Below are 24,641 nucleotides of genomic sequence, written 5' to 3'. Positions count from 1 at the left end.
ACTCGATGAATGTATTTCAGCCTCTATATTCTACTTTTTATTCTACAGTATTAATATTAATATTGAAACGTACCATGATCCACGCAATATAAAAAGAGAAGAAGAAGCAAAAGTAAAAGCACACGTTAACTATACATTTGTAGCAGCCGTGTCCTACTTTCCCAGTCGACTAACAGCTTCACCCTGAAGGAGCAATTAGTGGGTTCTGTTTCTGCCTCTTATTTTTATGTGCACGACACTTCTAATCTTCCCTTTCCCCATTTCGACTCATTAGCAAAAGAAATGTTTCACATCGATGGATCTTCTCAAAGTTCAACCTTCTTTTTTTTCCACAGGCAGAAGTCCTTCTGCAGATACATTAGATCTGAGCTCGAACAATCATCATCTAAACAACAATTCGATCCTCGGCAACAGTGGGCCGCAGGAAGTCGTAATGAAGGAGAAAAGTAAAAATGCAGCGCGCTTCCGCCGCGTCAAGGAGAATCAGGAATTTATGGAGCTTGCGAAGCTGCTGCCACTTCCGTCGCCCATCACATCGCAACTGGATAAGGCTAGCATCATTCGATTGACGACTAGCTACCTGAAGATGCGATCAGTATTCCCAGATGGTAATGTTTTAACAATAATAATGATATAACTAGCTTTCTAAAATTTATCACAAGAACCCGAAACGCATAGAGCTTAGAGAATCCTCTGGACTTGTTTTTCACATTTTATGAGAGAAAGAATTTAGACATTCTATATCAATCAAGAAACAAAGCACCAGAGGTAAAAGGAAAATTTAAAAAAGTAGAGCAATATTGCTAGTTTCCAATTTATTGAATGATAACAAGAAACAGATCGATCGGTTTCCCTAGAGTAAAGGTACCACGTGCCGTGTAATAAGCTTCACTTAGCGGTAAACGGATGAAACGGTATTCTTTGTTAATTCAGGCACCGGACACTTACGCGCAAAGGGCAAATAGTATCGGATGAGATGGATGTGATTGCGCACTTAATGCATTGTTAGTCCCTGGTGCTTTGTAAGCAAAGCATGGGGGCTGTTATAGTGTTACAATGGCTTCTCCCGTCTCGCCCCCTCCCCTCTTCTTACGGCATCGGTGAATTGAATTTCAAGTGGCTGCATCCCTCTAGAATACCGCCGCGTCTTTATTCTTCCGACAGGAAAAAAAGGAAGAGGAGGGCAAAAAGACGCGATGCCCTCCCTGCGACACTTTGGGGTCGCTTTCCTCTTTCGCGCGGAAAATTAAAGGGGGATGGGTAAACGAGCGTGAAATCCTATTGAGAGAAACGATACGATTGAATAAGTCAGTGACAAAATACCAGTGGCACCTAAATGAGAAAATACTTTTCGATACTAATTCCTTCTATTCTATAGAATTATAGAAATAATCAGCTGTATAGATCCAGGAGATTTGACGAAAGCTCTAGTATTACTCTCAATTAACTAAATAGTTATGTCATAGTCAATCAATAACTGTTTCTATAGTCTGTATCAATAAATGTTTCGGGCACAATAGTTTACTCACTCGCAAGTACTTAACTGAATAATTCTGTTATGGACACCTCGCAAATGCGATCAAAGTGCAATATAACTAATCTACCAAACCTATTAATAGTAACATGCCCACACACACCGATAAGAGCGGTATCTTCTGCAATTTATCGAACAGCTCAACGAGGTGGCAGTGATCAAGCCATTTTCCGCGAAATTCCATGCGGCTGCAGAAAACGCTCCCGTAGCTGCACGGGCGTGGGTGTATCGTAATTAATGCGTGGACACGGAATACTTGGCTATAGGCTTAGTTACACGTCGAGTACGAAACATCGCTAGAAACATGTATATCGGATCATCGGGATAAGAAGACGAGAGTCGGTACGATGTGTGCTATGTCTGTGGATGTCTTGTTTCGTGTTACCTTTGACTCGTCTGTTTCTGGAATTTGCCGCTATTTAGGGGCTACTGTAATCTCTTCGTACCAGAATTTTTGATAAAGTCTATAGAAATAGTGGTACTCGAGTTTGTGTAATAAAAGTGAAATACAACGTTGATTTCGCTGGCAGCACTTCAGAAAATTGGTCCAGCGAACGACACAGAGGCTGACGGTTGCAAAATAATTTTTCAGGTCTCGGAGACGAGTGGGGCGCCGCTCCGCCACCTATCAACCCCCTCGAATCCATCAAGGAACTGGGTACTCATATTTTACAAGTAAGTGCTCATCGTTCTTTTCGTTACACCACATAAATCAATGTAGCATTTTATCAGACGAACAACCCTTAAAGATTAATTTTGTCCTGCTCTTCTTTAAATTTGAACACAAGTAAAAGCTACAATTTTTCGCTGTTCTATTTAAGTGAAAGAGATTGGCTCTATTGAAAAGCGATCCTAAGATCGACAACAGGGTTATTTTTAGCTCTCATTTGACTCTGAACGACGGTTTCTTGTTTCAGACCCTGGACGGTTTCTTAATCGTCGTGGCGCCCGACGGCAAAATTATGTACATAAGCGAGACGGCCAGCGTGCACTTGGGACTGTCGCAGGTCGGAGATATCCCTTCATTTATTTCATTATTAACTAACTATTCGATCTCAACACTTACATAAACTTTTACCTGTTTATTCGCGCAAAAATAACACACTATCAACGAAAAAACCAAGATTTATCTAATAATAGAAGCAAAAACACATTTTCGCGTAAATTCAGACTCTGCTGACGAAAATTGTTGACGCGTGCAGGTGGAGTTAACGGGGAACAACATCCTTGAGTACATTTACCAGAAGGATCACGAGGACATGAAGTCGGTCTTGAGTCTACCACAGACGGGATTCACATTCCCGCCACCGAATTCGCGAGGCGAGATCTACCTGGAGTGTGCCTTTAGTATAAGAATGAAGTGCATCCTGGCGAAGAGGAACGCGGGCCTTGTCACGGACGGATACAAGGTAATAAAAAAGTTTATTTAAAGTTGATTAAAGTCATTTAAAAAATTGAGAAATTGATCTCAATAAAGTAAACGTATGGTGCCTCCTCATTTAAAAGTGTAATCGAAAAAGGCGCGTGGAATAAATCACATCTTGATTGACGTAAACAATTCACTGACGAAAAAATATTGACTCGTGCAATATTTGCAACAAACAATTGGCGTATAGAGACCGGAAGAGGAGCCAATCGACGATTAGCATAAAGGTGCTTGCACAGGAAATCATAAAACGAATAAAAATTCAAATGCTAAATAAGAGATAAGAAGTGGCGAGCTAAGTAGGGACGGTATTGTCCTGGTCACGTGCGAGTCGGAAAGAAGATGGCCACCAGGTAGATGCGCGTTGCTTAAATTCACCTCTGCTGCATCCGTTCTGTGCAATAAAAACAACAAGCGTGTTTTCTATCCGAAGTATTGAAGTTCAGTTCCTTCTAACTTATAGTCCTTTTTATTTCTGCTATATTTTAATATGTCTATACAGCTCGCTAAGATTCTATCTCCCTTCGAAAACAGAAACAGAGAAATCGAGGGGTACAGATCCGAAATGACACAAATCAATTAAGCTAAACCGAAAACACGTCATCGACTATTTAAACACGAGTAGCATTGTTATTCATGGATCGTCGAAATTGCCACCGTCGATCCGATTAAGCCCATCGCCGTGGCCCTGCTCCAGATTCCACGGGGCACTTGCTAATCTCAATCTATGGTCGTTAATATCGTCGGCGATTCACCGAAATCGGGAAACCCTCGGACATTTCCGCGAATAGTCTCGTTCCGCCAAATGTTCGACATATGTTCGACCAATAACGACCCGATCGTTCTACTTAACTCTGCGCCGAAGGGGTGGGAAGTATCGGGCGACAGGGACGGGAGGAGAGAAAACCTGCGACACTTTGCACTTGCCAAGGAGAGAGAGACAGCACTCGAGAAGGAAAATGTTTGGCAAATAGCTCGTTCAAGCCCGCAGAGCTATGATGACCGTGGCTCTCGACAAAATCGCACACAGAAAGACCCCAATAGGCGTTGAGCAAAGTCATGAATGCAACCCCTGGTAAGCTGTTAGGCGAGCCCCGAGGCCGACCGGGGAACTAAGACAGGTTTTTGTATGGCACTTAGACGCACAAAGGCCGTGCCCGTAGTTGGCTTATCTTTGTGGAAGTGCGAGCACGCGTTTTGTCGGATTTACCACGGACTCGCGCGCCTGGACACAGTGGACCGAATCGACGATTGCGCGACCGTCTTTGAAAGGAGGAAAGAACCTAACAAGGGGAGAAAGAGCGAACATCAATGCCTCAATAGCTGTGATTCAAAGTATTTATTCTTCATTCTTTTATGTATTCTATTGGGAGGAGATAAAGATGCTTAAAAGTAGAGAACGAAAAAGGCGTAAAAATTAGAAAACGTATGAGACTAATTTAGTAAAGAACTCTCAAAAAAGTAAATTCAAACGAGTACATATATCAAGTTAATAAAGAAGGCTGCGGTTACAGTGGACGAGTTTTCTGACGAATATGTTCAAACTATTTATCCTACGAACGAGACGAGTTCAGGCATATTCGTCAGAACATCAGTTCGCCACGAAACATCCACTGTAATCGCTAAAATTAGATATTTGGTCTCTGAAGCTCGCTATTTTATTCCTGCGGGTCGTGCATCCCTCGATCCCGTTCCCAGAGCGAAATCGAGCGTGGTTCGCGCGCCCTTGCCTCAAATTATTTTCTTTTTGCACGAGTTTCGCGGCACCCTCGTGTTCCCGTGCTCGCGCGATGCAGCGGGAATCGCATATATGAGAGAAGAGATATGCAACGCGGGCATACGAATAAGCCTATTTGCTTTACAAATTCGCGGCCCACTCGAGACACAGCCAGGCTTCGAGCGAGGCTTTTTTCCGTTTCATCGGCCATTTAATTAAGCAGGAATTGTTAATTTGCCCCCCGAAGCAGCGTTGTTCCACGCGAAAATCCGCACTTCAGCCGCCGCACAGGGGACAGCCGCCCTCGAGTGTCGCACTTACGCTCTATCACGATTCCTTGAATAACTTTAAGAATAATCGCGTGCACACGTGTAACTAACGATAACGCGCCCGTGTCAAGTGTCCCCTGCTTTAATTGCGGCCTTCCGTTTGAATTCCGCTGTCCCTTCATACATGCTTTCCACCCTTTAACTACCCCTTAGACCTCAATTACTGTTTATTCCTCGGGAGGAGAGAACTTATAGAACAGGATACAGGAATCGAGAATCACGTGAAACTCGAGATCCCGTGGCTCGAATATTTCAATTAATACTACTACGTACAGAATCCCTTATCCCTTGTAATTAAAATAATGACTAATCCAGAGGGTAAATGAGAAGCACATCATTCCAAATAGAAAATTCTAAAATAGTTATGTACTCTTTAAATTACAAAATTGAAAGAATAAAGACCCATCTCCTCCAGCTGAAACCAATCTCTCCCTGTTATAGGTCATACATTGCACAGGTTATCTAAAGTGCGTCGTCGAAAGTCCAGTGGGGACAGACTACGAGAACGGTTCCGGTAGATTCATCAGGAACCTCGGACTACTGGCGGTGTGCCAGTCCCTACCGACACGATCCATCACAGAAATGAAGCTGTACCAAAACATGTTCATGTTCCGCGCATCGTTGGACATGAAATTGATATTCGTCGATGCAAGGTAAAGAAAAAACCAAGTAGCCGCGATCCCGCGAGATTTCGGTGAATCACGTTTATTTGTCCCGCGTCTTTGGGTGAAAGGCAGTCGAGGAACGAAGGGGGGTGAAAAAAGTGGACGTCGATGGGAAGTCGTGGTACGAGACAGATCATTTCTGTTGGTGTAATTACGAGGCGGTGTTGAATTGCATCGGCGATATATTTCGACGCGAGAGGGTCGCCAGCCATTAAAATCAGTTTCGTGTTACCACGTACCCGTAGACGCTTCGTTCGTTTTTTCCTCTTTTTTTTTTTTTTTATTCGCGTCAAATAAATATCCAGAGTGGACATGGTTATATCACGCGTGTTCGTCGTCGTGCCTGTACACGCTGGGAAATGAACACGTGACGAAGTATAAATACAAGGGGGAGGGTACGCGCGATGGAACGCGGGATGAAATTTTATACGCGCCTGGAAAATCGATTTCACCGATGTGGACGGTTATGTAAACGTCGAATTGTGCGCGGGCTACCTTGTAAATCCGAGGAAAAACTAATAGTCTGCGTATGGTTGCTAGAATCCAGGCAGCACTGTATCCATGTGGCATTTTTGATACTGTTACAGCGTGGCGCAGTTGACTGGATATAATCCGCCAGAACTGATTGAGAAAACTTTGTACCATTACGTGCATGGATGCGATGCTTCGCAGCTGCGGTACGCTCATCACATATGTAAGTATTTATAATTGATTTTATCACTGACAGTAAATAGTAAAACTGTGCGACTAGGAAAGTCAGATATTCCATTAAACGTTACGACAATCTGAAAGCTCGACAAATTGAGGACACACGGAACCTCGTCACCCATTTCCCCTCGTAATCAGACAATTCCACTAACTAGAATTTCCCACTGTCACCGAGTTGCATCTCAGCAACTTCGTTTTATCGCCCGCCGCGATCTTCTTTGCTCTCCAAAGACAAGAGGACACACGCCAAGTCTAAGAATCTAAAAATCTCGAGTAGGTAGGTGTCGGTCGAAATACATAGGCCTTATTTTGTCTCGCGAAAGTCCGAAAGCGGTCGTCGGAGACGTCGACGTGGTATCAGAGTGCTCGAAGAAGAGGCTCTCGCAAGGCCGAAAGCAGCTGACGCTGCTTAACGTCGGCGACGCCCTCGCTGACGAAATATCCTTTGATCTTTCCTTTCCCTCGCGCCTCGTCCCAACTTTCGAGCCGAAGCAGCTACAGTGTAACAGCATTTCCCTTTTTCTACTCTTTTTCCTGCCTCCCGACGACACTCCGCGCGCCAACACGTTAACGTCTAAGTATGTGCATACGTAGTACATACAGGGTGTACATTATTGATTGAACAATGCTGCCGCGCCACTATGAGCAGAGAGTAAAAGAGAGGCTGCTCTATCTGTGTCGGTGCGCGGGTTCTCGTGTGTGGGGGGGACGGAGGAGGGGATGGACGTCAGCGTGAGAGTGGATGGAAGGAAGAGGGATGCAGGGGATAGGTGGCGGAAGGGGGGAAGGGTGGTGGAAGAGGGCAAGAGAGGAGGAGGCTGTTACTGCTATCACTGTTTGAACAGACTCGCAGTTTCACGAGCGCAACTCGAAGGGAGCCTGACATAATGCCACTAATGTCTGCGCCTGCGGATTGTACGATCGACGTTACGCCCAAAAATTTTCTTCCGCCACTCTGCCCGGCTAACCTCCTCGTAATCTGCATAGAGATCTAAATCCCGCTCTAAATTACCTACCGCGTTGAATTTCTGTTTGCATCGAATAAATTGCGAACGAAGATTGCTCTGCCTGAACGATAAAAAGATCGTCAGCAGCCGTATGCTAATGTATTTCGTTCTTTTTTCATGTTTGCAGTGTTGCACAAGGGTCAAGCGACGACTAGGTACTACAGGTTTCTCACCAAATCGGGAGGGTGGGTGTGGATGCAGTCGTACGTCACATTGGTCCACAATTCCAGAAGTTCCAGACCACTTTGCATCGTCTCTGTCAATTATGTATTGACTGAACCAGAGAACGCGGATATGGTGCTGAACTGCGAGCAAATATCTTCTTGCTCGAGCCCCAGCAACCCGCCTAACGCACCCCTTGATACCCCAGCGGCTAGTGGAAGCACGAACGATTTAGAGAATCACAGCCCTAGTCCTCCAGCCTATGGAAATAAGACGAAAGAATCGTCTGAGAATGACTACGCGGACAGCATCGCTTATACTAATCCAGAATACATCAATTCGACGAATCATAGTCACTACCTGTCGTCGCCGTACGCGGCTCAGAACTTGAATGGGAATACCCATGACGAAAACACGTATTACAACTCTGGCTTGTACTACGAATATGGAGGTAAGGATGACTAAGATAGTAAAGCCTTAGATTTGATAGTAGACTATTGAAATTGATTGTATGTTGTGTTTATTGCAGATATGCATCAAGACCCTCTAGCACCAGTGCAGCAGCAGCAGCAAGAAGCGCCACGCTCGCACCTGCTGCATCATGCCAGTTCGTTAACGAACCTGCAACAGCACAGTCCCCAAAACGCCCAACAGAAGCGTCAATATCCCCCTCAGATGCTGCACCACGCGACCTCCTTGACGAACCTGCACTTGCAACTGCAACAGCAGCACAGCCCCCAGGGTACCCAGCAGAAGAGACCTTACTCGACCTCGTCGAGCTCCTGCGGCAGCACGGACGCTATGGACACTCATTTACCCAGCCCACTGAGTCTCCACTCTCTACCTCCCAGCTATCATCCCCATCACCGCCACCAGATCCCCGACTCCACGACGTCGAATCTCAACGAAGTCGGTGGCGTGATCATGTACCCTAATTGTGGGTTCAATAACAACGATAGTTACAACGCTGCAGCCACCGCTGCTGGTAACCTCCAGCATCACGAGGCTCCGTACCAGATGCACTCTGGCCATCACAGCACGAATAATACGCCCGTGAAGCACTCAAATCATCATTTGGACACAGCGACTGGCTACACCAGTGTGATCGTGGATTCCCAGCAGTATAGTTTAGGATCGGCGCAGGATTTACACGGACATCCTCATCAGTCAGCGCCAATCAGTGGTGGCACACCGCCACTAGTGATCCACCATCAACATCATTACGAAGCCCATCACCAGTTTGTTCACTGACACCAACTGGAGGTGCCATGCGCGTAGCACCTTGACATCGATTGCGAGGACGAGTCGTGCTACCGAGACGTGACAGGGAGTAACGATCGTCGTGCTGGCAACGATTTGGAGCACCCTTCGAACGACTGCGCGGATCTTGTGATGGATTCGCAACAGTATGGCGGTTTAGGAGATGCGCAAAATGGTGCACAGGTTCACCAGGTGTGCGCTGGGTTAAGGACGTACGTTCCAGAACGGCCTGTTGCCTACGTGGCACCGTATAAGCACCGGTTGCGTGGAAGGAATAGGGTGGAGTGAAAAGTGCGACGATTCAGATGGAGGAGAATTCAACTTCTGAGAAGTTTATATTCTGATTCCTCTGATCTTGGGACTATTGTTTCGTGGGGCGAGCCTGAGTCTCTCTTTCTGGGGTTATGAGATTAAATTCATTTAGTTTTGGAGCAATTGGGTCCTTGGGATGACACCTTGTGTTGAGGAATGTCTAAGGTTTAGAATTTGTAAATTGGAAAGTTAGTTACTGTGAAACGGAAGTACGAAGACGACATTCGAATTTAAATATTGAAGTTTTATTATAGGGGAAAGAGAACGAAACCCACTGAAGATTCGTATTTCAATTTCTCTGTTAAAAAAATTAAATGATGATCTATGTTTTCTAATCTATTGCTATTAGATCTGTTGTGTATACTTTATTCACATATCAGAGTACTTCACTTTTGGGGGTAATATTAATTACGATCGTGTTAAAGTCTTTCTGACTTTTATTTTTATTAAGATCAGTAACATATCTTTGTAATTAACTCGTTATTTATATCCAAGTTTGTTACACTTATTTTATTACTAATGGTATTCATCGGACGAAAAAAAGATTACGTTGTCGTCCTAGTGTATCCCCTATTTAATCAAAATTTTAATTTAATCGCGTAATATAACTTAATCGATGGAATTTGAATAGGCGGTTCGAAGTAGATTTTCGAATCAAGCCCAATTTGATACTCCATCAAAGTAAAAACAGAGATGTTACAGGTTCGAATTCAAACGTAAAAAGGAACGCACGAAATTCACGCTGGTCGTGATTAGTTGAGAGTCCTTTGCTTGTATGAAGCAAGCATAAAAATGTAATTACACGATTTAATAAAGAGTGTGTTTTTGTAAGTACGACTAAACGTAAGCTTGCCAATGTCCTAATTACAGGCATTGTAAATTAAAAAGAAAAGAGAGAAAGCAAAATCGGATTGTTTTTGAAATATCAGTGTAGCACAATGTACATAATCGTAGGACATGTAAATTATGTAGATCATCGTAGTTCTTAAGACATGTACATATTTGATACTTCTTACATAGATCCGAAGACTGACCGGTGCTTGTACCAATCGACCAAAGACACACGCCCTTATCGACAAAAAAAGAAAAAAGAAAAAAAGAAACAGACGAGTATGACCGTTGCATTATATTTTCACTCACGTTTATTTAAACACGTGTGATTTCAACCAATCGAGTTATTATACTTCTTGTATATAGTGTGCCCTGAAGATACCCAGTACATTTAACCACCGAAATATTTTATGATAAATTTCTTAGCGACCTCTCCTCCCTTCCGAATTTTTTCTCGTCATACATATCTTTGTACGAGGAAACCATGTATAAAAAAGCGTGTACACACCCGTTATTATTTATATCGATGTAAATAAAACGCGGTACAATTTCGCGACGCGATCGGATCGTCGCGTTGTACGATAATTTTAATTCTAAGCGATGTAAATATTGTAAAAGTATAGCGCGCGTCGCATACCCATGCGAGAAAATATAATCATATTTTCCTCTGAAGATTCAGTTGACTGTTCATCATTCGTCTCACGAGAATCCTTTTCAGAAAAACAATAGCGTCAGAATTTGTTTGCGGTTGAAAATTATAATTTGAAAATGGAATTGGAAGAAGTTGGAATAAACCAGTTAAACCGTAGTTTTCTTTTGTTTTGAAGGAGACAATCGTTAAGAAGAAGTTTAAATAATAGAATTCGTTGGTTGCTCGAAATCGTTTCGAGCGACCTTAGAGTAAACACGCTTTCAATGGTTGATCGATGGCTCGAATACCTGCACGCAAACCACTCGACCATCGCCACTTTACAGGTGGCGGAGTTTTCCTTTCATTGTGGGGATTTCCCATTACCTTCAATCTGCTTTCCTACAGGTACCGGCGAGAGGCAGATAAGGTACTGGGAGTGCGGCATATTTCCCACCTCACTGAATTATGGAGATTAAGCCGAAACATATGGTGTTCTTCAGTACCTTACGCGACCCGTTAGATGATTTACATTCACTATAAACCGTTTAATTTCTACGCGAAACGGTCGAGGTATAGACGAAAAAATATATTTGAAGAATATGTAGGAAAAAATGGATAGCATCGTTAAAAAAATTCAGGGTACAAAAAAACTTAAAATATGGAATTCGATCCACTTTAAAAATTGAACTGATTACGATTGCAAATAAGACATATCTACAAACTATTTACTCAATATCTAAAAAGAGAGTAGGATCTCTATTGTCTGAGTTTTTGTAACCACAATAAGTATCTGTCTACTAAATATCACTTCTTTATTATTTCACTTGATTCAATGATTTCTTTGGCCAAGAATATAGCATGCTTTTTTATTAAAACTTCTAGTTTAGATACTAGAGATTCTACTCTATTTCAAAATCAAGATATACATACAGATGTAGATTCACCGCACAGGACAAATCGCTGGTTCCCCGATGACAAAAGCGAGGACCACGGGCCAGCATCCGGAGCAGGAACCCCTTCGTTGAACACAGAAGAAAACAACGATCCTGTTTTTCTCTAGCGTTCCCTCGATTGTCAGTAGGACGGCACGAACAATAAATTAATTGTGCCTTGTACGATTCCTGGGCTAGCTTTCGGTGGTCGCGTGCTCGCCTGCATGGGGTCGTTCATGAAGAGAGCCACGTGCCTCTTTATAATCGCCGCCCGCCTAGCTGTCGCTCCTCCATTAAAGCCACTCTGCAAAAAGACAGGTTTCGTCACGACGAGTCACTAATTTTCAAAGACGAAGTCATACCACGAACGAGTAGAAAAATCTATGAGTAGAAAATTCAGAAAATTAACTTCAAAAATATATTTTCATATTAAAATACAGGCTGTACCATAATACGTGGACTTTACTTTGGCAATGAAGCCAAGACGTACAAATAATTGGGTTTATTTCCAAAATACGAGTATTTCTGCAACACTATATGAAGGGTTCGCCTATTTTTAGAAGAATCCTTCAAACTTCCACACGAAATACTATCGATAGGTAAAACTGTACTCGTAAGATACTGAAACATTTCCCCAAACATTGCTCACCTACTAAGCTCATCCTGTACATTGTCTCACAGAGTGCTCGAACCCTTTCACAAAAGCAACGGAATCCCAAAGTTAAATTTTGCAGAAAAGTCTCTAAAAGGACTCGAGCAGCAATCACGACTATTAGCTTTGTCCTCGTTGGACAGTTATAGACGGATCTATGAATATACATCAGCAGTGACGTTGGTGTAACGAGGACACAGCGGCTAAGGGTGTTCACGTTCACGAGGGCCGCTATTATCGGTCGTGTGTGACTGGGACGGTGATCTCGCCAGAGGAGGGCCAGAGCCGCGTGCGCCTCGTTAAATTCTTCGGACGGTGAATGTGACGCAGCCACGATTCTGTGAAATTGCGCGATCATTCATCGCGGGATGCGACCATTGCTGACGGCGACGTCCAACGCTACCCACGATTAAAACCAATGAACCCTATGGAAAGGAAATCGGTTCAAAGAAGTTCTGCGTGGCCCTTAATTCGAGACGTGGATTCGACTCTGCGGGGGGTGTTCGTGAAAATAATTAAGTTGAACAGTTTTCGTAGATTTAAAGAAAAAAGTATATACATAATTAATCCTGGAATGGAAATACTCCAAATTTTTACAGGACTACTCCGAGTAATTTTGTATTTCAAGAGTAATGGTAATTTAATTCAGACCGTATCTGGAAGAGATTTCCAAAGGATTACAGTCTCAGCGACACGTGCAGTGTGTCTCACTGTATTTTCTAGAAAAATTGCAGATCAACAAAATGCTCGAAGAATAACATATGCCTCGTGCGGTGGTTTATGAAAGATAGGGGCGAAACTATCCGTAATCCGGACCGATTAGGAACATAAACGGGGATCCACTGGGAGTGGTTAAGTTAAACACTCGACAAGTTGCGTGTGCAATGGAAACACTTAGGTGTATCCAAATACGAGGGGAGTGATGTTCGATACCACCAAGTGAGCCACTATACAATCTGCTATTTAAAACATTTCCCTCAAATAAAAAGAAAGCAAAAAATGTCTAGTTCAAACCTATAAGAATGAAATCCAATATCATCATTACAGAACCTCGATTAATCGCCTTAACACCAGATTCAATATTGAAACGCCCTCTTAATTGCTAATTCTTTTATTCCACTGCAGACCATTATTAAATCAAAGTCCGAGTTTCAACCAGAGTCTTTCTGTACTCTTATCCTTAATACCTAACCTAAATAAAAGAAAATCATGAATACCTAATTATAACTCGATTAATCGAGCTCCTACAAGAGTAACCTAAAAAATTCTCCATAGTAGGTTACCAGAAGGATTTACAGAAACCACTAGAGCAGAGCATTTCGCCATAGCAGCAGAAGCTCCAGATATTTCCCAAACGATCTCACTTGCAGTGCTACCGGTTGCAGACAGTTTCACGCGCAGCTTGAACGCTACGTTCCACGAAGGACCGTGTGTACGTATTCGTAAATCTGGCGCATAGATGAGGCCAGGTGGCGCTTTCGCGGCTCCACACATACGCACGTGCACACAGTGACGCGTGTTCGCCACACACACGAAACTGGGATTGCACGTATACGTATGAGGGGTAGGCAGGTAGAGGGGATGGACCTGTGCGCAATCAAGACGAAGGGGTGCTTTAGCAGAGTCGCCCCACGGTAACCAGGACGACGGCACGTAACGCCGCCCACAACCCTCGGGCTGTCTTGTCCGATGTGTTTGCTCGATGATTTTATACCAATTACGGCCTATCCCCATGCTATTGCCTACTCCCCGTGGCATAGTCTGTATCCCTACCTACGTCCTCATCGCCACCCACTCCGACGCTGCATGTATCGGCTGGAAGATGCTCCACTTCCGCTCCAACCTGTCGCGATGCTCGCACACGAACGCGAGCTTCTCTGATGAAACGTGTCGCTGTGGATAATTCGCTGCATTTTTCTGTAGAGTTTAACCTCCTGCGGGGAATGCGAGGAACGAGAGGAATTGTCGTGCGTTCTGATTTAGGGTTTTCTTGATTTTTGGTTTTCTACTTACGGTTAATAATATGGCGCCATCAGGAGAAACTGAAGAGCGGGACTAACGTGGCGCCCTCTTGGATTCGATATTGATTTCCTCGATCGATTGTTCTTAGCGAGGGTCGAGTGGGCCTATATTCGAGAGCTCGAAGGATTTAAATTATAAACGAGGTTACTTATGGGATAGATTTAGTATCTTATGAAATTTCGTGTTTCACGTTCGATGTAAATACTGATTTCTTGAATGATTGCGTGTTATTTAAATAAATTTACCATTGAGTGTATAAAATTGAAGACAGAATATAATAAATTCATTGAAAATATAACAAAAGATTAAGCATTGAGCACGTTCTAAATTTTTAGTTTTAAGTCTTAAGTTTCCTGCCCCTCAACACCTAGAAACTGTTAATATTTCTGTTTCTTAACATTTAGGAATTTTTATTCCATCTATTTTTCTGTAGATCCCCACAACATTATGAGTATGTAATTTATTAATGTTTTTTTTATCTGTATTAATACAAACGAGTACACGGGAGTGTTTATTAAGATAGGTGTTATCATCTGTTGCTTTAAAAGTGCGTGGCCTTTTTGATAAGGAGGAACTGAATTCTAAACAATTTTTTATTAGTTTTGTCGAGCCATAATAAGATTTCAGAGGAATATTTAACATAGTAACATTTATTATAAACAAAACAGACAATTCTTTACAGGCGATTACATGAGTTCAATCACTGTCGGTAACTGATGTAAAATAAATAATTGAAATAGGAAACGCACCAGGTGCATGTGTCCCTTAAAGTTATGCAAATCCGATGCATACAATATTACTTGACTATTATAAACTGCTACGAATACCCTTTATTTTTAACATCTTTTACCTGCTGACCGAGACATACAGCGACATCTATTGGTCTATACATATACTATTTTAAAGCGATTGATTTTCCGCGATCCTTAGCGCTTATCTATACGTAAATATATACTAGCGCAATATCTGTTAATTACTCTTAAATTTTTCATTAGCTATTCTAATTAGAATGTTTATATAAATAGACTACGCTCTATGTATATAAATAGACTTTATGGCAAATGATGATTGGATTATCGTGAGTCTTATAGTTATAATTAATCGCTTAATCCTCTTTGTTAAATGATTGGTCAATGTTACATGAATCACGCTTTCGATGAAGTTTCCTGAAACTTATGATCCTTCGTCAGAATTTCGATCGTGCCTCGTGATAGGTCCCAAATTGACAGTCTTTGTTCTTCACTCCATAATCTTCATTAAAAGCGTCGGAGCCACTGTACATTGAGAATCCACGGCGAGATAATAATTCTCCTGGCACAATCGTGGGATTCGTGTAACAAAAGTCTGCCATCATGCTCGCTTGCCTATTTAATTGATTGGACCTGGATAATTTCATTAGTGTAATACAATATGTAGCTCCCATTATACTTAAAATGAATAACACGAAAACAATATGAAATGTATTCAATAAATCGTTTAATATCGATGATACTTAATTTAATCCTTTACAGTTCCACATTGAAAGCAATTAATTGAAGAATATTTTCATTATTGAAGAGAATAGATACGTCGAACTGTAAGGGATTGAAAGGTACCTTCTCCGAGAAAAATAATTAGAAAAAATAAGTAAGAGAGAATCTGGTCGCGTGCAAGCCTCTATTAACTCCTGTATCCATCTCACATTCTTGTACCGAGATAAGCTAAACAATCGTGCCGACTCGCAGTAAAGATACGATATCAATGGCGGTCATAGTGACTCAGATTTAACATAAACGTAGGTACTTGCGTATGATATCCAAGAAATCATGAATACTTGGCGATTGTATTTACTCTTTAAAGTGTAAATCTTACGTGACTTATGTCGACTTTGGGTATATGTCGTCGAGAACGTGGCTCGTCCCAACAAAACGAAACTCCTGCTATGCTACTGATACCCATCATTTTCATAAGAAAAAAACTGGTCAGAGGTTAATAAATAGAAGCTTTAAAAAGAAGCGAAGCTTTCTTCGAAGCAAAGCTCTACAGGATCGACATAAAACAAACTTGAAGGGGGGTTTATTTTGAAGGATCTGAGGAGGAGTTTTGCGTGCGCCAAATTAACAAAAACTTAATACTACTTCAGCTTAGGAAGAAACCATACTCACCCATCGGCAGCCAATCGTTTCACTTTGACAAACAGCACGCAGACCAATATGAAAAGTATTAAGATCGCACCAGCTGCGATCCCGCATGCTATAATGAAATACAGCAATAGCTCATCGCTTTCCTGGAAAGTTGAACAACTGCCGTTAAACATGCCGTGCTGATAAACAATTTCATTCGCTCTGAGTCCACTTTTGTTCCAACTTTAGCTATGACAGTCATCAAAGGATTAGACTGTATTAGAGTACGCGCTCATCTGAGAGATTTCTGTAATTTTTAATCTCTCGAGTTACTCTGCAATTATGTGTCAATCTATAATTTAGCAAAATAGTCTCCACACTATGGACAGTGATAAATTTCAATTTCCAGAGCAGCTTGCGTTATTTCTGCTCTCAGATGGACACGTATCCTCAGCCAGCCCACGAAATTTGCGAAAGGTGTTAATAGACAGATCGGGGGCGTCTAAGAGAACAAGAGGCCGATGGGACGTCGGCAAAGCGAAATGAGAATGCAAGAATGTGAAAGAATCTTTGTCACGCACGGCTGCTTTGCGCTTCCTCGAACCAGCGTTTCGCAACCTGCATTTAACGCGGATGTCAACACACGACGAGGCCAAACAAACACACCGTGCCCTCCGCGACAATTTCACGACCCACGGACTCGTTTCAGTCGTTTCGCTGCGAACACGTTCGAAAACGAAAGGACGACACTCGCGGCTCAATTAGTCAATCCGCCCATTCCTACGCGAATCGTTTATGCGTCCCGCGAATCGCTTTCATCGCACGCTTCTCCGTGATCCTTCTTACGCCAGTCCAACCTTGAAGGCGCATAGTTGCATCTCTAATAGGCGTCCGCTCGAGTGTTCGTAATTCGCGTTACAAAACAAGCTTTATTACGACTCTATGATTAGCCTCGATTCCCTGTGAAAGCACTCATACAAGCGCGATCCAGCTGCATCATTAAAAAGAATTCCTTAATTTTATCGGTCGCCTGCGAATAACCGAGAACAGGAATTAAGAGTCAATTAGATCGAGTTAGAAGGAAGAATCGAAATGCATAGTCGATCGATGACTGAGTCATGGTTCGTAATTATTGTTTGAAAAAGTCATGATTAGGCGAAACGAATTGCACGAATTATTAAAGAGTGCATACGCAAATAAAACGAATCCAAGAGTCGCTTTTCACATTCAATATTTATTAAGTCCTACTGGGGTTATCCTTATCGTCGAACTGCTGACACCCTAAGTGATATCATGCGTGTTGCGATATTAAATAGCTTACCAGCTGAACATAATATCTCTAGAAATGAGACGCGACTGATTCACATTTATAAAAACTGATTTCTTGCTATGGATTCTCTTAAACGGTTACACGATTCTGAAACATCCTAGACGCTCAGAGAATCTATGTCGCGCGATTTGTACACATTAGCAGGTGCGATTTGCGGTCAGGACTCGCACCTTTCGACCTCAAACTTAAACACAACAATAGACAAAAAAAGTAGTAAACAGAGTGTACTTACCATCGTAAATATATGAAGAAGCGAAAGTGACACGGGACTTCTATAGAGACAATACTAGACTGGCACAATCAAGATACCGATATCAGTACGTTATCGTAACCGACTTGATATCTGCGAAAATCTGGTGGCATTGTAGAGTTCTGACTCGTGTTCAACGAAATGGTAAAGTTCTTTCTTATGTCACGTGCGATACGGGAGATTGCACAGCGTGACGAATCCACTGACCATCGCACAGTTACAACTTCCAGTAGAATTTTTTCTCACCGATCTGCTTCTTGATCAGAACGATAATCACTGAAATCGAACGTCGCGCCATAAATGCAAGTTTCCAGTGAAGAAAACGATCGACATCATCCGACGAAAACACGGAAGACACCGCGAAGGATAATAACACGCTTGGTACTTCCGGCTGTTGAATGGGTCTCTTCCGCGGAGAACTGTCGAACACTTGCGTCGGTTCCGAGTGAAATAGGTGGCTAGGTAAACGAACACTAAGGACCTGGTAAGAGAGTGAAGCAAAGTGTGTAACAGTGCCAGCAAAGCAACGCTGAATGCTGATAAACCCCTCCAGACTATGGAAGGTGTAACGTACACGCGTGTGTGCGCACGGCTGCGACTTCTCGCAAGGGTATTCGCGTCCTCCGCGTTCACCGACAAACTCCAATAATAAAGTATGCGTCTTTACGTGGGTATCGTTCAATTTTTGTATCGCAATCGAATACGGACCTGTCACGTAGACATAGGGACAAAAGACGTGAATGACAGACGTCTAACGGGCACACCTGTCTTTGGAAAGAACTATGTAAACAGTTTCGACGCAAGGCTTGTTTCTGTTATGCAAGTAGTTCGTATCTGACGAGTTATCGGTTAAAAGCAAGGAGGAAAACCTTTTTTTTGACCATTTTTTTTTAATTTAGTGGACTTATTTATTCATTTTGATATTTTGCAATTTTGTATTGTATTTGTATCGTGAGTTATCAGGTATGATTGCAAATAAAGAAGTATTTGGGAAACATTGCTTCATCCATGGCATTTATTATGTTCTTTAAAGTTATAAAATTAAATATAAATTTATTTACGCATAACAACTTTCTTTAGTATAAAATAATAATACTAAAGATTCATTAAAAAAATAAGAATGTTTCACAATATTTGTACTCTGACTCATCGTTAAAATTTTATATACGTATATACATATGGTCACATACAATTTGTGAACATCTTTACATTATTTACACAACATCTATCAATGTCACGTTATCATAATCCTTGGACTCATGAATAGATGGTATCATGAGCCATTGCAAGACATGAGGAAGCATCATACTCATACACAGATATAAATAATAAGGAATGGGTTGCGTAGAACCTATAGGATAGAACCATAAACCCCTTCTCGTACCATCTCTTATGTGATGGCTCAAAAAACTTGCTAAAGTTATCCACGAATAATAACTGACTTTTGGATGATTGAATAAGGTTGAATAAAAATTTAGCATAAGCCACAGCGCAATAGGAAGTGTCGTACAATGCATAAACGGTCGTTTCTTCAAATGCGTTGCATCCTATAAAAAAATAAACAGTAATTTAGTTCTTCAATAAAATATAGTAGTCACGAATGAACTAATTACAGATTCATCAAAATGACTCTTACATTTTACGAAAATGGTTAACGTCAAAACAAAAAGAAGGTTATGGTATCACTTACACTTAACTTCCAACTCCAGGCCTCAATAAAGTGATCTGCATCGATAAAAGACGATAAAAAAAAGCACCACAAAACACTTGAGAAGTTTTGGGCAAGAGACTTTTTGGACAAGTTTAAAATAACTGTCCACGTAAGACCTCCAACAATCGCGTGAGTGACATTGTCAAAAATCGCGCGTCTTACAGCGCTCTTGCTATGTTCCAAACCTTGGTCACCAATGTACGAGCAAATACCTATAGCACCAGTCAATATCACCCGCGAAAAAACTTCTCTTTTTCCGAGAAACATTACAATAAACTAAATAAAAACCTTTTCCTAATTAATCTTCTTCTAGGGAAGCTTGGAGGAAAGAAATTGTACTACATAAATAAAACCGCACCATTTTGGCTTATGAATACACTACGCCACACACTGTATGCATATGTATAATCACTGCCCTATACACCATTTCAGCTAACTCTACAATTACAAAATCTTATATCTTCAAATGAATTTTACGATAATTAAAACCATTAATTTTATTTATTACTCTTTACTTTATTGAGTAGATTTTATAATCGTGTAGCTTTTTCTACGATAATAAAAATTCGTAATGATATTGGCCTTTGGCCAGGAGGACGCTTTTTTGACAACATCGATGTTAATCAAAATAAACTATTGTGACACTCGAAGTTTACTATCGAGTGACATGCACAGTGTGTAAAGCATTCCTGCGAAAGTAAGGTGAAAGAGGGAGAGTGCTTTCGTTCGTAGCCACGCGTTTAGTTTACATTGCTCAATGGTAAATTTCTTTTTTGCCTAAGGATTGTTTCGAATATGTGTTGTTTTGAAAATCACATTCGTGACGCGGCTTTTGTTTCAATCGAATGTCACTACGGTCCGGTTATTTACGCTGGACGCAAGATTTGAGAAGCACGTGTGAACTAGATTTCGTTAAACTGTTTAATAAAGTAAAGCTTTCGGAATATTGTGCAAAATAGTCGTGTAAGCGCAGTTCGATAGAAAATATGTCGAATTATAAGGTAATGCTTGTTCTGGGTGTAGAAATGATAGTGAATGAAACAGATGGATCAATTTCGATAATGTGTTCTACGTTCAAAATGTTGTTTTATGACATTTATACAACTTATATATGTTAGATTTTCAGTGTTTTTATGTATTTTTAATGAGCACATAAAAATTCTTTTATTTTAGCCACCTGATTCTAAGAGAGAAGAATTCCGCAAGTACCTTGAAAGAGGAGGAGTTATGGATGCCCTCACAAAGGTACTAGTGTACCTTTATGAAGAACCAGAGAAGCCTGAAGATCCCTTAGAGTATCCTTTTTATAAAATCAAGGGTTATATTGAGGAAACCTTTCGGACAGAATATGTAAAGTATTTCTTTAACCATGTCACAGATACATTCGCCACCATTTAGGAGGCATCACAGAACCTGATGTAGAAATGGATACATTAAAGAAGGAACTGGAAGAAGCTAAAGCGACAATTGCTGATTTGAAAGCAAAGTTGGTGAAATATGAACCAGACGAGGGAGCAGAATAATTACACATGCAGTCAAGTCTTAAACCATAACTGGATACTAGTCCCTGCTGGACACTGACTTTCAGGGAAAGTCAGACTGACTATGTGCCTTAAAAATAGATATAGCAAACAACTTCTATGATATAGTTTAGAACTTAAGACAAATTAAGTGTTGTTTTAAAAATTACATTATTATTTCATCGTAAGTCAGTGTATTTCTAGATCATATTTGCAAAAAAGCACACAATTTTTTCACATATTTGGTTTTCTAAACAAAATTAAAGGAACTTTAAATATAGGATAGTTTGTAATTAAAATACAAATGTAGAATATGATAAATTAGAGAGTGAGGCTCAAATAAGTTTTTTTTATGTGATACTGCTAAAGATGATGTGATATTATTTTCTTTTTTTATACAAGATGTATATATTTTTGTTTCTTTATCAATAAAAGTTGCAAAACTTAGGCAAGTTTAGTATGATACGATAAAAGATCTGAATATACGTAATGTACTAACTCAAAATGTATATCTAGTTCTAATAATACACGTAAATAGAGGAGTATTCAGCTTAGAATGTAAATGTACTTGTCCATTTATTTCAATTCCATTCACATTTTCTACGTATCTTTTTCAATCACACTAGAATTTTCTCACTAAATTTTAGTATCATGATGTCATTTTGAATATTAAATAGTTAAAAAAAATCGTGAGTTAGATCTCATTGGTCTTGTGGCGTCCTCTATGTTTAGCTTACAGTTTAATTTACCTAGTTGACCGCTAGATGGTCATAGCATATCGATTTCTATATAGAAAGAGTAGATTCAAAATCACAGTTCCACACTGAAATGCATATTTTTTAAAATTTGTATTTTATTTAGCAATCCACATTTTCTTAAACGATAAATATACTCGCTTACTATAAAAATAATGGAAGCCACACACTTCTAAAAAAAAAGTTTATAAATACATTTCGAGCATCTCGATCCCCCATGGATCTTACCCTATCTTAAAATTGCTATCCAATACAAAAATTGAAACCGAATTTGCCACCATCATGGAGCTTTCCCCAAATTTCGACATTTTCTTTCTGTAGTCTCCCCCACGCCTCTATTCCTTAACGCATGTCATATTCAATCTAAATTGGCTATCCACCCGCACCCCGCATGTGTCCATGCATCGCCACGGACAGACAAACCGACGTTACATTTACGATTGACGCAGGGCGCATTCCTCCTCTTTGATACACTTTATTGGCCTAATAGAGCCGAATTGTTGCCGTATCGTGTAAAGCAGGGTAAGCCCTGGACTAGCCGTCTAGACGTCTTACACAAAAGATCCTCCCTTTTGTACAACGATTACGTTGTATGCAAAACAAACAACGAAACTCAAGCACGTGTGAATTGGACTGTGCTGCATGGGAACCACCGTTCTTCTAATTAATTCCTCGATGAATCTATTACGCTAGTAACAAAGTAATTACTATCTTTTCAAACAGTCCCTCTCCATTTCATTCGTGGGACTCTTCTTGGGCGCGGTTTACAATACAATTTACCATGGAAATTGATAACGCTGAAATAGGAAAGATCGCAGGTCGTGCTATTATGTTTACATATTGTTTATTACAGAAGATCGTACGAAGGTCTACTGACTCAACTACAAACCAAAAAGTTCAGCGAATGCTCGTTTTCTGCCAACCGAAACTCGGTCTAATCGCGGCGCAAAGTGGTCCCGGGTCGTGCACAGTCGCAACGAAATAATGTCAACTTTCTCGTTCAGCACGAGCGTAGGATTAGCTGGCTAGGACAGATTAAGGATGTAACGTTTGTTGTAGGCGCATAGATCATGATGATGACCCGTAACGAGTACGTGTCGAGCGGCAGGGCGATCATATGGGTACGGGGTACACCAAACAGGAGTGATCCGAGTGAGCGAGTGACTGAGCGAGTTGGAGGTCGGAGGAGTATATTGGCCATTTCCGCAGGAAGCCCTAGGTAACCTGTAACCGCCATTGAGGTTGGAACTAACGTGCCACAGATCACTGCCGTTTCATAACAAGCTGTTCTGAATTCGCCTCTCCATAATCTCTGCTGTTAATCGATCGATCTTTGCTTTTCACCATTCTACGCGAATCTACTTCGCGAGACGCGCGACTTGGGGACATCAACTTGGCAATCGATTCTAGTTGGGGGATAGAACGTATCAGGATAGCACTATATAGCAACGTACAGAGATGCTTGGCTGTGCAGAGATTCTAAAAAGAAATAAATTTCAAGAGGAGAAGGCTGTGAGAAAATGTAAATAATGGAGGCACTTTTTGGATTTATAAAAGCCAGTCGATCCACGAAACTTCGTAGTTTCAGCGCTAAAATAAAATGAGTTCGACGAATCGAATTTTATTTTCATATTTTGGGATGTTTACGCGGGTTGCGCGTACGGAACGCGTTCAAGAGATGTTAATCTAGCGACGTTGGCGAAGGTAAACCGAAGTCTCCTTTTGATCCAATAGATACGCTTTAGCGTTGAAGAATGGATTCCTCTCGGGTCATCGGGAAAAAAGAATCGATGCATGGCTCCGTGAGCGACAATGCCAGCACAAATAATACCGACTGCCTCTTGTCGGCCGCAGATTTAATCTGTCGAAATGAGTCACCGTTTTGACTTGGTCGCGTTTAAAAAAGGCTTAGAAGTAGCACGGAACGAAAAATCGAATTTTTATCTTTTCTGCACCAATGAAACTGACACAACATAAAAGTGAAGAAAATATAAAAAATTTGTAAAGTAGAGGCAAATTTTGGATTAACATTTGCCATTCTTTTTAAATGTACTGTCAATAAAATGGTACCTTTTCCAGTTGTCAAAGCGATGCGTGTGTGCAGAAGTGTTTAGATGGTTTTGAAGGAAGAGTGCATTCTTTCCCGAAATGTCAATATAGAAGATATTTGTTTGATTCTCGGTTTCGAATTTGCTTTGTACTATCCGGCTCGAGCCGAGGCGAGAAAAGAGGGTAGTTTGCTTAACGAAGCGATCTTCGGCCGAGGTGCAATCCAAATTCAATCCTACATTTTCGAGACTAATATTTATTTTCTGGTTCCTCGGAGGAATTTGAAATTTCCTTCAAAATACTTCTCCTACGTTAATTTTTCATAATGTCTTAACTTTATTCTTGTTTTCATTTTCTACTTAAATGTACAAAAAAATTATAGTACCTATATCTACCTATTCTCGAAAATGCATAATATAAAAATTCACATAATAGTCCAACAAAACATTTTGCCCTCGTACCTCCACACTCTTATTAAAGAAGCCTGTACTAAGATCAGTATCACACGAAATTTAAAAAAAAAGATTTTGAACCCTTTTGTTCGAATCGATTTTCCCCCGGCTTCAATGGCACCGACAACGTGGACGGTCGGCTGAAACGGCACGTGCGAATGTATGAATGAAAGTTTACGAGGATAGTAAGAACAGGTCAATCTGCCAATTGACCATTGGTCGGTCGGACCTGCACGAACGAAGGTTCAGATCGTTCCTCCCTTCTGTTCGTCTTCGGGCGTCCA

At 41.1% G+C, this 24,641-nt stretch overlaps 4 protein-coding genes across 6 annotated transcripts; 2 read left to right on the top strand and 2 right to left on the bottom strand.

The window, feature by feature from the left end:
- Positions 1-418: 418 nt before the first annotated feature.
- Positions 419-8,799, top strand: Sim (bHLH transcription factor single-minded). Its single transcript, XM_076388984.1, has 8 exons — positions 419-608; positions 2,127-2,209; positions 2,452-2,541; positions 2,737-2,943; positions 5,448-5,659; positions 6,259-6,365; positions 7,514-7,999; positions 8,078-8,799. The coding sequence occupies exons 1-8, from the start codon at positions 434-436 to the stop codon at positions 8,797-8,799; spliced, it is 2,082 nt and encodes a 693-aa protein (XP_076245099.1). The 5' UTR covers positions 419-433.
- A 6,021-nt stretch (positions 8,800-14,820) lies between these two features.
- LOC143185959 (uncharacterized) lies at positions 14,821-17,990 on the bottom strand. Of its 2 annotated transcripts, none has more exons than XM_076389295.1 (3): positions 17,853-17,990; positions 16,333-16,454; positions 14,821-15,570 (listed from the first exon to the last, which is right to left on the bottom strand). In XM_076389295.1, exons 1-3 carry the CDS (start codon positions 17,853-17,855, stop codon positions 15,375-15,377), a joined length of 321 nt encoding a protein of 106 aa, XP_076245410.1. In that variant the 5' UTR covers positions 17,856-17,990; the 3' UTR covers positions 14,821-15,374. The 2 variants fall into 2 exon arrangements, with proteins under 2 accessions (XP_076245410.1, XP_076245411.1); XM_076389296.1 differs by having other exon boundaries at positions 14,821-15,552.
- Positions 17,991-18,865: 875 nt separating this feature from the next.
- On the bottom strand, positions 18,866-19,941 carry LOC143185958 (transmembrane protein 267). The gene is made up of 2 exons (XM_076389294.1): positions 19,561-19,941; positions 18,866-19,417 (listed from the first exon to the last, which is right to left on the bottom strand). The coding sequence occupies exons 1-2, from the start codon at positions 19,846-19,848 to the stop codon at positions 19,085-19,087; spliced, it is 621 nt and encodes a 206-aa protein (XP_076245409.1). The 5' UTR covers positions 19,849-19,941; the 3' UTR covers positions 18,866-19,084.
- Positions 19,942-20,199: 258 nt separating this feature from the next.
- LOC143185664 (c-Myc-binding protein) lies at positions 20,200-21,658 on the top strand. Of its 2 annotated transcripts, none has more exons than XM_076388849.1 (3): positions 20,200-20,341; positions 20,755-20,876; positions 20,960-21,658. In XM_076388849.1, exons 1-3 carry the CDS (start codon positions 20,339-20,341, stop codon positions 21,102-21,104), a joined length of 270 nt encoding a protein of 89 aa, XP_076244964.1. In that variant the 5' UTR covers positions 20,200-20,338; the 3' UTR covers positions 21,105-21,658. The 2 variants fall into 2 exon arrangements, with proteins under 2 accessions (XP_076244964.1, XP_076244963.1); XM_076388848.1 differs by having other exon boundaries at positions 20,232-20,582.
- The last annotated feature ends 2,983 nt before the right edge of the window (positions 21,659-24,641 follow it).

This window comes from Calliopsis andreniformis, chromosome 12 (genome assembly GCF_051401765.1).
Source record: "Calliopsis andreniformis isolate RMS-2024a chromosome 12, iyCalAndr_principal, whole genome shotgun sequence".
Lineage (NCBI taxonomy): Eukaryota > Metazoa > Arthropoda > Insecta > Hymenoptera > Andrenidae > Calliopsis > Calliopsis andreniformis.
Note: the sequence above shows the minus strand (reverse complement) of the source record. Positions and strands in the feature narration are given on the sequence as shown.

What these genes read in the sequence shown, in the direction of transcription:
- LOC143185958 (XM_076389294.1), bottom strand. Translation starts at nt 19,848, where the DNA reads ATGTTTCTCGGAAAAAGAGAAGTTTTTTCGCGGGTGATATTGACTGGT. An exon ending in CCTGGAGTTGGAAGTTAAGT is followed by an intron (nt 19,418 to 19,560) that starts GTAAGTGATACC and finishes ATTTTTTTATAG; the next exon opens with GATGCAACGCATTTGAAGAA.
- LOC143185664 (XM_076388848.1), top strand. An exon ending in AAGCCTGAAGATCCCTTAGA is followed by an intron (nt 20,877 to 20,959) that starts GTATCCTTTTTA and finishes ACCATGTCACAG; the next exon opens with ATACATTCGCCACCATTTAG.
- Sim (XM_076388984.1), top strand. Translation starts at nt 434, where the DNA reads ATGAAGGAGAAAAGTAAAAATGCAGCGCGCTTCCGCCGCGTCAAGGAG. An exon ending in TGCACTTGGGACTGTCGCAG is followed by an intron (nt 2,542 to 2,736) that starts GTCGGAGATATC and finishes TGACGCGTGCAG; the next exon opens with GTGGAGTTAACGGGGAACAA. An exon ending in TTGTCACGGACGGATACAAG is followed by an intron (nt 2,944 to 5,447) that starts GTAATAAAAAAG and finishes TCCCTGTTATAG; the next exon opens with GTCATACATTGCACAGGTTA.
- LOC143185959 (XM_076389295.1), bottom strand. An exon ending in AAACGATTGGCTGCCGATGG is followed by an intron (nt 15,571 to 16,332) that starts GTGAGTATGGTT and finishes GAAATTATCCAG; the next exon opens with GTCCAATCAATTAAATAGGC.